At 53.8% G+C, this 13,279-nt stretch overlaps 1 protein-coding gene across 9 annotated transcripts in view; it reads left to right on the forward strand.

Moving 5' to 3' along the window:
* Nucleotides 1-13,069, forward strand: part of MGMT (O-6-methylguanine-DNA methyltransferase) — a 279,398-nt gene extending 266,329 nt beyond the window's left edge. For all 9 annotated transcript variants that reach the window (XM_029932785.1, XM_029932788.1, XM_029932784.1 and 6 more), the window contains 2 exons: nucleotides 5,472-5,611; nucleotides 12,788-13,069. In XM_029932785.1, the coding sequence (XP_029788645.1) occupies nucleotides 5,472-5,611; nucleotides 12,788-12,955 (308 nt within the window). In that variant the 3' untranslated portion in view covers nucleotides 12,956-13,069. The remainder of the gene's footprint in view (nucleotides 1-5,471; nucleotides 5,612-12,787) is intronic.
* The last annotated feature ends 210 nt before the right edge of the window (nucleotides 13,070-13,279 follow it).

The raw sequence follows: 13,279 nt of genomic DNA on the forward strand, positions 1-13,279 counted from the left end.
GACGGGATGTCAGGGGCCTGGAGGTTTCGGGTTGCTGTGTCCTTGTTGTGAGCACTGTGCAGTATTCTTGCTTTTTACCCCTGAAAGATGTGCTCCTCAGTCTACTTTGTCCGATAGTAACTTTTCTTAGATTACTGTTTATATGGTGTACTGTTTCCAGCCTTTTAGTTTTAACTCCTCTCTATCTCTTTTTTGAAGTGAATTTCTTGTAAACAACATATACTTGGGTTATTTTTTCAGTCCATCTGACACACTTATTTTTCATTGGTGAATAAAGGCCATTTAAACTTACTGTAATTATTAATATGATAGAATATCTAAACATTTCATTTATTTTCTTACTACTTTATTGTTACATAATTAGTTGTCTTCTGTCTTCTCTGTTTTTCATTCATCTTTCCCCTTCCCTTCTTTGAGGCTGTTTTAACTTCCTGGTTTTTAGCTTTTGTTTATCTGTTAGGTTTTTGACTATATTATCTCTTTATAGGAATTATAATACCTGCATACCTAACTTCCAGAGCAGTCTGCCGCAGTCTGCCTCTTGTTTTAAGGAACTCAGCAGAAGAGCAGTCCGTGATATGTAGCCAGGTGACTCCCCTTCCTTCTGTTCTGCCTTCTCTGCTAAGCTCCCAGGCTGTCCCCTCCAGTCTCCTGTCCCTTCTTGCTAAGACCTTCCTTCAGCGATTCTTCTGGCTCACATCTACTGGCAGCACCTCTCTTTCTATCCGAATGTGTCTTAATTTTAGCTTTATTTCTGAAGAGTTTTTTTTTAAACTGGATATAGAATTGTGAATTTCTTTTTTGTCTTCGAGCACTTTAGCAAATCGCTATTTCATGTCCTCTGACCTCCATGCTTCTGATGAGACTTCTACCGGCATTCAAACCCTCGGTCCCTTTGAAATAACACATGATTTTTCTCTGGTTGTTTCTGAGATTTTCTTTAGACTCCACCAGCGTCATCATGATACATATGGTAGTAGATGCCTCTGGGCTTGTCCTGTTCGTGGTTTATTAGCTTTCCACCTGTCATTGTGTGTCTTTGGCCAGATTGGAAAAGTTTTATCTGTTACTGATTCGAATTTTTTCTGCACTGTGCTCTTTTTCCTCTTCCTCTGGAATTCCAGTAACACGACCGTTAGACTGTTTGGCTTTGTCCTATGCGTCACCTTTCTGGTTTTTTGTTGTTTAACGTGTTTTTCTCTGTTTCTCAGATCAGATCATTTCTGTTGACTTGAGTTTATTGACTGTTTCCTCCAGCATCTCCATTTTGCTATTGAGACCATGTAGTCTTTATGTTTTGTATGTTTCTGCACTAAATTTCCACTTGCTGCTTTAAAGCTTGTATTTCTTTGAAACTCTGTATCTTTTCATTTCTTTCAAATGGTATTTTCTCATCTTACAGCATTTTTATTGTAGGCCCTTCAAAGTTACCAGACGATATATATGAAATTCTCACATCATACACATTAAGTATCTTACCATTTTGTCAACTAATTCTCAAGATGCCAGGGACAAAATGTTGTCACATGATTCCAACTTCTGTGGTATCTTGGCCTTGATATTTGTTAATTATCTTTTCCAAGATGAGTTGAGGGTTTTCTGATCTCTGCTGGCCAAGGCATTTTGGGTTGTCTCCTGATCATTTTGAACGTTAGGTTCTGAGACTCCGAGTCTCGTGTGAATCCAGTGTATAGCACTGCTGTTTATTTTTAGGAGGCACTCAACCTGGATGGATTTGGCTCCAAAGTTCTGACCATGTTTCTCAGGTGGTGGTTTCCAGGTCCATTTCATTGTTCAGACTCGATGGTCCTGTGCAGGTGTGCCGTCCTGCAAATCCGTGGCCAGTCTGAACCCTTACGGCCATTCTCCGAGTCTGATGCAGAGTCCGATCAACACATCCACAAGTCAGGAGAGAATCCAGGAATTTACAAACACCTTATCAGCCTGCTTTCCCAAACTTCTCTTTCTCCACTGTCTTCCCTGCTCCTTTCTAGTTCTGAAGGATCCTGTTTGGCCCCTGCTCCTCATCTGCCTTTACGTAACCCTCCTCACCCACACACCTCCTGAGGCTGCACCAGCGTCCAGAGCCAAGCACTGAGAAGACAAAGAGGAGGAGGGCAGCTGGGGCCTGCTCACCTGGGAGCCACAGCTGCTCCCAGCAGAAAGGGACATGGGCCTCGGGACTGTTTGGGGGCCGAGGTGCGAGAGTTCAGAGATAATACCAGAAAGTGAGCGATTCCTCCCTTCTCAGGGGGAGAGAGACAAAACTTGCATACTTAAGCTGTGGGCGCACACCGTGTGTCTGCCCCTGCGTGTGCCATCTAGCAGCGGCCCGTGGCGGAGAGCCTGACGCCTGGGCAGCTGAAGGACGGCCCTTCCTCGGGAACCTGCACCCTGCAAAAAGTCACCTTGAAATAATGATGCTACCCTACGAATTCCAAAGCATGGTCCTCTTGCTCACCGGGGAAGAGAAGGCTGAGTCTCAGCCATGGTCTGAGAGAGACCTGGTCTCCAGGCCCAGCCTGCCGTTGAGCAGCTGTGCCCGAGCGCAGCAGCACGTGGTGCGTGGCAGGACGTGAATGTCCATGGAGCTCTCGTGATGGTGTCTATCACTGGGGAAGAGGCAGAGGCCCAGAGGAAGGACTGGACCCCGATGTCTGCCTTGGCCCCTGGTCCCTTGCTCCTGTCGTACATGGGGACCACGGCATCTGCGCAGGCCCCCTTGTCAGAACCACGTGGCTGTGCCAGCCCAAGCCCACCAGTGAAGGCTGCCCTGATCTCCACTCCCACAAGTGGCATGAAGAGAGCTCACACATAAAAGTCTGGCATCTGTGACATAGAATGACATCTATCTTCTCTGGCCCTTGGTGACCCCGTCATGAGCCCCAGGAGGCTGATGACCTACAGTCCAGCTGGAGAGAATGTAGAAAGAGGCTTGGATGGGTGGGCATGTTCATTCACGTGGCCACCCACAGAGAAATGAAAACGGCTGTGTCTTGAAGGGACCGGAGCGCGGGGCAGCAAGCCAGCCTCCAGCAGAGCCTGCCGTGGCCGCATAGCCGAACGCGTGCACCCAGGCCCCACAAGAGGCAGGAGAAAGGCTAGGGAGGAGAGGGCGAGGGAAAGGACATCCAGAACATGGCTGGCAGAGGCCACTCCGCACAGCTCTGGGGTCGAGCCCGCTCCCCGGAGAGACCGAGACGGGAGGGGGAAGGACGATCATCTGATGGCTGCCCTTTGAGCCACCTGAAATGGTGGTCCAGCTGCTGAGGACTCAGTGGACACGTCCCCCTCCAGAAAATGTATTTCCCGCATCCGCGTGTGCTAATTTTTATGAGCAGGTTTCACTACATTTTAGAATATTTAACAACTGACAGTGCCGGCCCCTCCTCGAAAGGAGAGCAGTTTCACGGTCTGATTTTGCACGGGCTGGGGTCAAAGGCACTGTTGCTGAGCGCCGCTCCAACTAATTAATGCATTTGCTCCCTACAGGGTGAAATTGGGTTTTCAGATACATTTATAACACGATGTGCTTGATTGCTAAATATTGCATCATTTGAGCCATTTTTCCTAATATGCAGCCTGGTGTGTACGAGGTGAGAAATTATTTCCCATGAAAACTTGACAGCAGAGCTGAATCTGATAAACTCTCTGCTCACATGCGGACGTGTGACTGTCTTATCGTTCCGCACTTTGTACCTGGAAAGGCAGGCGCTCCGTGATGTGGCGCTCGGAGCTGCCCTGTCCCCGGCAAGCTCCCACGTGCACCTCTCCTTGCGGTCCTACAGCTTTGGGAAAGTTCTGGGTTCCTCGCCTGGAAGACCTGGGCGGCGGGTGTGCCGTACGAGGGAGGCTGGAGACGGGCCTCCGCTCCTCGCTGTCTCCACGATGCCCTGCTTTTACGCAGTTTCTTTTCTAAGACCCTCGTCCCCAACACCGCTTTCTCCCCGAGTTATCACCCGGCGGCCCGCCTCCTCTTTCTTCTTCCTCTTTTTGTTTTTGTGGGGGTTTTTTTTGGTGTGTTTTTGTTTGTTTGTTTTTAAGTGAGGCATAACAGCAACAATGGTACTGATGAACAATTTGATTTCAAACCCCTTTCTGAAGAAATCACAGTAAACAGAGTGTGTTTGCCCAAGGAAGCCCGGCGAGCAATCAGCCAGCAACACAGCCGCGTGCGCTAATGAACCCAAAGCTGTTAATGTGGTTTCTTCAGTTAAATTGATTCATGAATTTTGAAGAGAACATTATCTAATGAATTTTCTTTGAATAGAAAGCAATTAAAAGGACAAATCAGTCTGATTAACCCCAAAGTCACCCTCCTGCCACAAATGGTGTACAGTTTGAAATTATATCATAAAAAACTAGAGCACATTTGCTATCTTTTTGCCCTCTACTAATCCATGTAAATTAATGAACAACAAAGTTAATTTCTTTGATGACCCTGTTCTAGTATCACCTGGATTATGCTGATGTTTAATTTGCTTAATGTTATAATAAAGACTAAACAGATTTTTTTCCCAGTGAAGTGATTATCATTCCCTTCAGTTAAGAAGTGATTTTTATTATTTAACACGCATGTAAGGGTGTGTTTCCTTTAAGAACCAAATCGCACTTTGCCAGCCTGGCACCGGGTGTAATTAGTGCTGTTAGGGACACTCTCTGGAACACGGCTGCCGCCCGCGGAGCCATCCCTTTGTTGTTGCCATCGGGAACTCCCGCCCCCGGGGGGCTTGCTGCCCCCACCGTGGGGGACACAGCTCCGTGTCCAGTGCTCCTGAGCCGTGTGCTCCCTTTGCAGAGACAATAGGTATCGATTCAGACCTGCCTCCTTCACAAAGCTGGAGGCGAGGGAGAGCAGGTTCTCGTGCATTCACCTGTTCACTCCCGCAGCAGCATGCGGAGCAAATGCAGTTTGATGTGGTCAATTAAAATGGGAATAAAATTATTTTATTTTTGCACCTTGTTCATTACGGATGCCTATAGCCAAGGTCACTGCCAGCCCCGTGTACGTGGCGTTTGGCACTCTGAGCCTGCGCGCTGCTGGATGCAGACGCCTAGCATAAAGTCCCAGCCCGGCCCAGGGCTCCTTCTCCTGTGTGTCCCAGTTGAAGGTGGCAGTGAACCAGCAGTACAAGAGGCTCGGAGTCTGTAGGCAGGCAGGGCCTCCTGTGCTCACGAGATGTGGGCACGCCCCAGTCCTGCAAGAGCATCGCGCGATGGGACAGTGTTGGTGGCCAGGGGGGAGTTGCAGCCCTGGGGTGCACGGTGCGGGGGGGAGGGGGGTGCGGAGTGGCCAGGCCACATAGTGACAGGACCTTGTGTGGCAGCCGCGTTTTCACTGTAGCACCTCTGTTTGCGCTGACACGTGGTCTGTCGCGGGACCGGCAGCTTTCTACGCTGGAGCCGCGGGAGCCGCTCATCCACGTAACGTCCTTCTGCGTCGTAACGTCCTTCTGCGTTCTGCCTTTCAGACTCGTTCACCAGACAGGTGCTGTGGAAGCTGCTGAAGGTTGTCAGACTCGGAGAAGTGGTTTCTTACCAGCAGCTGGCAGCCCTGGCGGGCAAGCCCGGAGCAGCGCGGGCCGTGGGCGGAGCCATGAGGGCCAATCCTGTAAGTCCCTGTCCGCATGCGCGGCAGCCGCAGGGGGGCGGGGCCAGGGCCCTGGGGTGTGCACGTGTCTCTGAGGCGGCCTGCGCCCTGCCACGTCGGGACGGGGGAAGGAGGCGTTTGTGTGGGGCCCCTGAAGAGGTGTGGTGGCCCCTGCTGGGTCTGCACCCCTGCTCCCCGTTTTTGGTGACGGTGGGAAGGAAGCTTTCCCATGACGGCGCCCACGTCCATGCGTGTTGTGACCACAGGAGGAGGAAGCCTGGAGCCCGCGGTGAGCGGACATTTGTCGGTTCGTTCAGTGACAGGTGTATGCGGTGCCTAGTGTGCCCGACGCTCTTCCAAGGGCCAGATGACTATCTAAGGCTGCCCATTTGGAGCATCGTTCTAGAAGGAGGCGCCCGCTGGGGTCCAGACGCAGCCCTAGCATCGCGTTCTCTTACAGGGTCCAGTCACTCACTGGAGGCCTGACACTCAGGGAGGGAGGAGATCTCCCACATGAGGAAGGACCCCAGGACATGCACCTTGTCAACCGGGATGATTCATTCGGGCGTGTCTTCCCCGGGGGTGGCTCCGCCCCCAACCCTCTGGTGTCCTTGTCCCCGCTCCCGGGCTCTTGTGCGTCTGTAGTCAGGTTTTGCTGGAAGGGGGAGCCCCTCCAGGCCTTGCCGAGCTCCCCAGAGGATGGCTTGTGTGGGGTGGCCACACGCCTGTCATACCCCAGAGGATAGAGGACACCTTTGTCCCCATCGCACCCACACTCGGGCCATAGGGCGTACTGTCTCAAGAAGGAAGTCCACTGGACTTGGGAAGGAGGCCGTGGCACCCCCATCCACAAAGCCAGGTCTGCTGGAGGATGACCCTGTACATCCGAGTGAGACCTGGAACATTCTTTCTTATTAGCCTGTCCAGAGCCTGGCAAGGGCCTGCTAGCACGTTCGAAACAGTTTCTCCCTGGAGCGGTGGGAAAGTCTCCAACATGATGGAAGCGTGCCGTCCTGTCAGGATGAGGAAATAGAACTGGCACGTCCTGGGATGGGAAATTACTACATCAGACAGACCTCCCTTCTTCGAAAATTGCTATGTAGCTTTACTCTGTGTTCTCAAAATTATTTTCATCCCTGTTCACTGGGGCGAGGTGGGCGTTTGCACGCCCCCGCCGCACTTGCCACCGGCCCCGGCTGCCCTTGGGCAGAGCCCAGCATCTCTAAGAGATGGCGATTACCCCTCTTTGTGCACAGAACTGCCTCGTTTGGTTTAAGAAGCAGCTCATGTAGGATCAGAGTGGCTCACACTGTCTCAGTGACCTGGAGAAGAGCTCTCTGCCACCTTAAACTACCCCCAATTGTAATAGCAGCAAGGGACGGGGACGCCAGGCCCACCCCGCCTCTCCACGGGCAGGGCAGAGTCCTTGAGGCCAGTGAGCGTGCTTTTGTGTTCTCCTTGCCGTGTCCCCAGCTGCGTCCTCAGAGCCCACACCCTCCACGCAGGGTGATTCTGAATCAGGCTTATGAGCATGACTTTTTACACTTCCTGCTAAACTTTGGTCCACGTGTTCTTGGGAGGGCCACCGTGTCCTCCCAGGCTGTGACTCCATGTTGAGCAGTCAAGCACGGCTGTGGCCAGGAAGACTGCCAGGACACCTGGCTCTGTTTAGCGCCTTGGGAGGACATTGGAAGCTGGCGGGGCTCTGCCTGTCCTGCTCCCCTGCAGTCGAGGGGTCCTGTGGTCATCCTCCCTTTGTCCCAGATCTTCGTCCATGCTGTGGGCCCGTTTCTACTCTCCGTGCCCCGTGCGTAGAGTCAGTCACTCCCTCAGACAGAGGTTTGATTTGATTCCCACCATGTGACGCCAGCAGGTGGGTGCCCATGTCGCTCCCCTTGGGCGTGGCTGCCCCCCGTCCTTGCTCCCAGAACAAGCGTCGCTGAAGGACGCGGGCGTATCAGGAGCCCCGCACCTGACCTCCGTGTGATGACAGCAGTTTCTCACTCTCCGGAGAGGCCACGCCGTCACTGTTGAGCGGTCACGCTCGTGGCAATATTCAGAAACATTTATTTTTCTGCAAACAGCATGGCTCTCTTCTCCTACTATTAATCTCGATGAACGTTTCTTTTCCTACTATGGCCTTAGTCACTGAAGTTTATAAAATAGGATCACCCAAGGCTTAAAACTCTAATGTCCATAAAGTCCCCATATTGACGTCCCGCCTCGTGCCCAGGTCGGGAACGGCAGTGACGACATCGGGCAGGAACACTGCAGGCACCTGATCCCTCCTCTTGGCGAGCCCTGCCGTCCTCACAGGGTTCCCTTAAAGTTGATTTAAAACCTCCTTAGAATGGGCTGGGGGCACCCAAGAGGTGACCCAGGAACCTGCCACGACAGACGCCACCGTGACTTGGTGCTGGCAGCAGGAGGCCTGGCCACGGAGCCCTGCGCACCAGCTCCAGCACTGACAGAGCATCGTCGAGACCTCCTCACTGAAGATCTCTCTCTCTTTAGGCTGAATAGAGCAATTGTACCTTTCGGGAAGGAGAGTAAAAAATGGGTTTGGAATGTTGCGAAACACCATGAAGCTCATTGTGCATTAATTCCTTAGGTGGCTGGCCCATATTACAGCACTTGCTATTGGCGTGGGCTTCTCTTCCCGCCAGAGGAAGGGGTGCTTGTGCTGTGGGAGTGAGGGGGGCTGGGCCCGTCCTAAGCACTCGATTTTTCCAAGTTTTCCACAGAGGACTCACTAGGCCAGGTAAGACGGGTTGGCAGCCTTCTGGAAGGTGTGCCCTCCCGCCTACTCACCTGGGAGGATGGCCCACCTCAGCATGGTTGAGACAGGAGGCCCCTCCCCCACGAGAGCACCCTTCCCCTCATCCTCAGACAGAGTTGGCTAAATGCAGTTCAGAGGCGATCAATACATTGCACAGAGAGTTTCCCCACTTTTTTCTAAACAAACGCATTCCTGAGGAGTTAGTTTATTCACAGATTGCCACGAGCGTTAATGACCCCCCGAGTCTTGTTCTGCCAGTCACCCAGATGGCTGTTGATAAAGATTTAGCGTCATGTTCTAAGTGTCAGGGCTGTCAGTGGGGCTGAACCATTTGACCAGAAGAAAAAAACGCACAGGGAGCTATTGATTACAGCTTCCCGGTGTCACTTGTTCACCAGGATTTAGGTATTGATGAGGCCGCGAGTGAAAACAAGCCCTCTCCCTTGTGGGCTGCTACCACAAGAACAAAGGCGAAGTTGGAAAAAATATTCAGCCAGCACCAGAATCAGAGGGATTCCATTATTGATTGAAAGGCCCCTTCGTGTTATTTTTGTTGGAGACAAATCTATGGGTTTGGAAGTTTTATAGCATTTGAGAAAAGGGTCTGTGTAAGTGATGGATTCACGTACTGGATGAATTAGATTTCACAGCATGAAGATTTCAGTGCAGCTGTGATATCATGAGCTGCTTGGTTATTGATAAAAATTACATTTTATGCAGCACAGGCTTTCAAGGAGAGGGTGGAGAGGGTACGGAGCCCTTGAAATGTCCGTAGGGCACAGATGCATTTTGGCAGCCTTCGTTATTTTAGTCATCTGAGCCCCGCCACCAGAGTTAACACAAACAGCGGTGCTCCCCGCTTCTCGTGTAAATTCCGTGGGTCTTTGGCAAGTCCCCTGCCGTCCGGCAGTGTGCGCACGAGATGCAGCCAGGGCTGTCGCCGTCACCGCCCTTCCCGGGGCAGTGCTGTGGCCCGCGTGACACACGGAGCCAGGGCGGACCCCGAGCCCGCTGGTGAAGTCAGCCGTCGGGTAGGAAATTGAATCGATACCTAATGTCTGTGAAACTAACTTGAATTTAGGCTCTACATCTTTCTTGGTCAAAACTTGAGTTTTAGGTTATCATGTCCTCGGAGCAGTTATTAATGTGACTCCTGTATTTGATAAAAACCCTCAATCAGAGTCAGCCGTCCAGACTTGAAATGTTCTGTTTCTCTTCCCGAGGTGATGGGGATGGCGAGCAGCTTGCAGGACGGGGAGGCAGCGGGGGCTTTCTCGGCATGCAAAGCGGCACAGACAGGAAGCCGATCTCCCCCAGCCCCCTGACCCCGCAGCCCGTCCTCAGACCCCCTGAGACCACACGCGTTCCACGGCAGCCCAAAATTGCAGACAGATGAGGGGCCGGTTTGTGATGTCAGGGAAGTTCGGTTTTCAGCATCCAAGCCAGGTCACCCACGGGGCTGGCTGGTACCCAGGCCACGTCAGTGATCCCCCTTGGGCAGCTGGTGGAGAGGTGACACACAGGCGCTGGGTCCCGCCCCCGCTGGGCTGGACTCCCCTCCTTGCCTCTAGACTGCTGTGGGAACTTGGGCAGGAAATGTAAACCAAGGCTCACCACGCCTGGCCTGGGGCTTGTTGGAGGACGTGTGACACGCCACAGCACGCATAGGGCACACTCTCCCTGGAGGCGTTATTGAGTGCTGGGGCTGGGGACCGTGCCATCTGCCCAGGGACAGGTGCGGCTCGGGGCCCACAGGGGGCACTCTAGGCGGTGGGTCTGTATAGCCACAGGGTGGCCAGATGCCATGAGAAAAGACCCCAGTGTTCAGCCACTTTTCTAGAAACTCAGCTGGCTGGTGGCTGGTGACTTTGTCCCATTCAGGGGAGGTGGAACTTGGGGGCAAGGGAGGGGAATCTTCTCTCTGTTGAGCCACAGACTTCGTAGAGGGATTCTGAGTAACTCTGACCCTTCGGGGCCCTCAGGACATTCAGAGCACGACAGCCGCACGAGAGTGCACTGAGAGGGGCCGCGGAGGGCACGTCTGGGGTGCCGGAGATGAGGCAGGATGGGAGCTGAGCCATCCCTGGGCACCTGTCCAATCCCTTCCAGGGTGAGGTCCACCAAGGGTCTGTCCCCAGAGCTGGGTCGCTTCCTGTAGCTATGCTTGCTGGCTGTGCTTCGTGGAGCAGCTGCTGTGACCCGCACAACGAGAACTGTCACCCCAGCATGGCCTGGGGTTTCTGTGACTGACCACCCATGTCCCTGCACCCCAGTCAAGAAGCAACTGCTTAGGAATGAGGGCTGTTCTCCCCGGGCCCCCGGGCACACCCTCTCCTGACAGGGTTGAGCTCTGCTGAGAGCCGACCACACGCTCTGTCCTGAGTCTTGGCTTCTGAGTCACTGCTTGTTGGGGTCTTCAAGAAAAATGACCATCCACCCCTGGCGCCCTGCAGTGGGGCCACAGTGTCCCCCTGAGGTTGGCGTGCTCTTCACGGTGCCCACTGGCTGCCCATGAGGGGAGGTCATCCACCGGAGACAGGCTCCTGTCCAGTCTGGCGTTAAGGGGCCGTAAGTCCCGTCCCTTTCTTTCCCTTCTGTGTTCTGGGCCAGCTGAGCAATGAATAGAGGCCAACAGGGTATCAGCTTTATTCGAATAAAAGCTCAACTAGAGAGATGCTGTGGCCACGGTGGGCTTCCAGAGAATTCTGGCTGGAATGAGCCCCCCTGCCCTGTTACCAGCCCAGCGGGGGCAGGTGCTGACAGCCTCTGTGTCGAGGGGCAGACTGGCCCCCCTGCGGGACCCCACGTGGGCCTGAGCTGGGCGTTCTCACGCCTTCCTCCCAGGATGGCTGGTCCGTAAGTCCTTCTCCCCTCTGACTGGGGGTAAAGGGTGGGGCGACATGTCCCTCCTTCAGTGGGTGTCCCACCTCATGGAAATCAAAAGCAAGGGCGAGGCTCACTGTGCCCACCTTCACAGTGGACTACATCCCGAGGACAGACAGAGCAGGCCTGTGGCAGACATCCCTGGAGCTCCTGTCAGTACAGCCAGGCCAGTGGTGGGACGACCCAGGCTCCCCCGGGGACTGCTGCTGAAAAGGAGTCCACCCCCCCCCACCTCAGAGAGGACAGAGGTCTCCCCTGGCAGAGTTGACTATAGGGGATGTGTTAGGTGGAGTTGTTGGCTGTGGGAATAATGAGCCACCCATGTGACCATGACCCAAACTCAAATTCAGCACCTTTGAGCTCTGGCATCCAGTTTGAGATGTGGAGGACCAGACACTCATGGGTCTGCACTAGGCCGGCTCCAGACAAGGGCAGAATGACTGGCAGGCACCGGGGGAGGGTCCTGTCCTGCAGTGTGGGCCCCCCACCCCGGGACTGCTGTTGCCATGCCTCGAGCTGCTGGTGAGGTGGGTTGACAGGGTTTGGTGAAGGCCCTGGTGCCCAGAGCCCAGCCCGCACCTCTGTTTCCTGGTGTGTCCCAGTGCCATCCAGACAGCCGTCACTGCCCCGGTCCTGGCAGTGGGTCCTTTGAACCATTGGTTGGCTTCTCCTTGTATTGTATTGGGTTTTCATCGTAAGGTGGCCTTGCTTTTAGTGAAGGCATTCTGTTGATTAAGCACCTGATGCTCAGCTTGTCTCCAGAGGCGGACGCACAGGAGGCCCCAGGGCCCTCGGGAGGCTGAGGGTGGGCACGGCCCTGGGTCTGGAGTCTCAGGGATGCTGCTGGCCAGCCCGTCCCAGAGCAGGTGTCCAGGGGCCAGATGGTGGCAGCGGCTGCTCAACGTGAACAGATGAGGACCAGAGTTTCTCAGACTTCCAAGTGTCCCTGGACGGAGGGAGGGAGACACTCCCAGTGCAATATGGAGCAGGAAGCAGGCCGGCAAACCTCTCCTATAAAGGGCGTGATAGCAAATATCTTATGCTTTGCAAAAGCAAATGTGCTGTGTTCCAATAAAACTTTATTTATAAAAGCAGTTGGGGACTGTACCAGTTGGCCACATTTTGCCACTGCCTTGCATGAGTGCTCTCTTCCCTGAAGGTTCCTGTCACTTCGCGAAATGTTTGCTGATTTTACCTGCCACCCCATAACTTGGAAATGTGATTTTGAATTTTGTAGCCATACATTGTAAATTACTTAACCAAAGGCAGTTTTCTCTTTCCGAATCTTGGTATAAAGGGATTCTCTGGAAAATGCCATACATTTGCCTTGGTGCCTCGTGTCCATCCTTGGCTCGTTCTGAGATACGACACCCCCTCCCCTCCGTTGGCAGAGACCAATGAGTGCACAGCGCCAAGACGGCCAGCTGGGGGGTCTGCACCTGGCTGAGCCCCTGCTAGGTCACTTGTGGTCAGGGGCCTTGCTCTTGACCCCGAGAGACCTCACCAGACTGACGGCCCACCTCACTGTTTTGCAGCTGCCCGTCCTCATCCCGTGCCACAGGGTGATCTGCAGCAGTGGAGACGTGGGCAACTACTCCACAGGCCGGGCCACGAAGGAATGGCTTCTCGCCCATGAAGGTTGTCCGGTAGGGAAGCCGGCCTTCCTGGGAGGCTCCTGCATGGGCGGCACCTCCTGCCCCTAGCCTGCTGGCCGGACTGAGCACTTGAGGGAGGAGGTAAACACTTGAGTGACCCAAAAGTCCTAGCGAGTTGGAGGTGGGCTGTGTGGTATTAAAAAGAGCTGGATGTGTCCTGGAGGACGTGGTGTGTGTCCTTTTCTTGTTTCTGTGTTTTACGGCAGAGCGAGTTTGGAAGGCTGGCCGTTGTGCATAGTTTGTTTCTCTCCCACCACCGTTGTTCCATTTCTAATGAGAAAGTGGGGGGCCTGGCAAGTGCGAGGGCCCCTGTCCAGGCAGGTAGGGCATCCAGCGCCCACCAGGGGCCTGGCCTCCCCAGCTCCCCTCTCT

The sequence above is a fragment of the Suricata suricatta genome, chromosome 2 (assembly GCF_006229205.1).
Source record: "Suricata suricatta isolate VVHF042 chromosome 2, meerkat_22Aug2017_6uvM2_HiC, whole genome shotgun sequence".
Lineage (NCBI taxonomy): Eukaryota > Metazoa > Chordata > Mammalia > Carnivora > Herpestidae > Suricata > Suricata suricatta.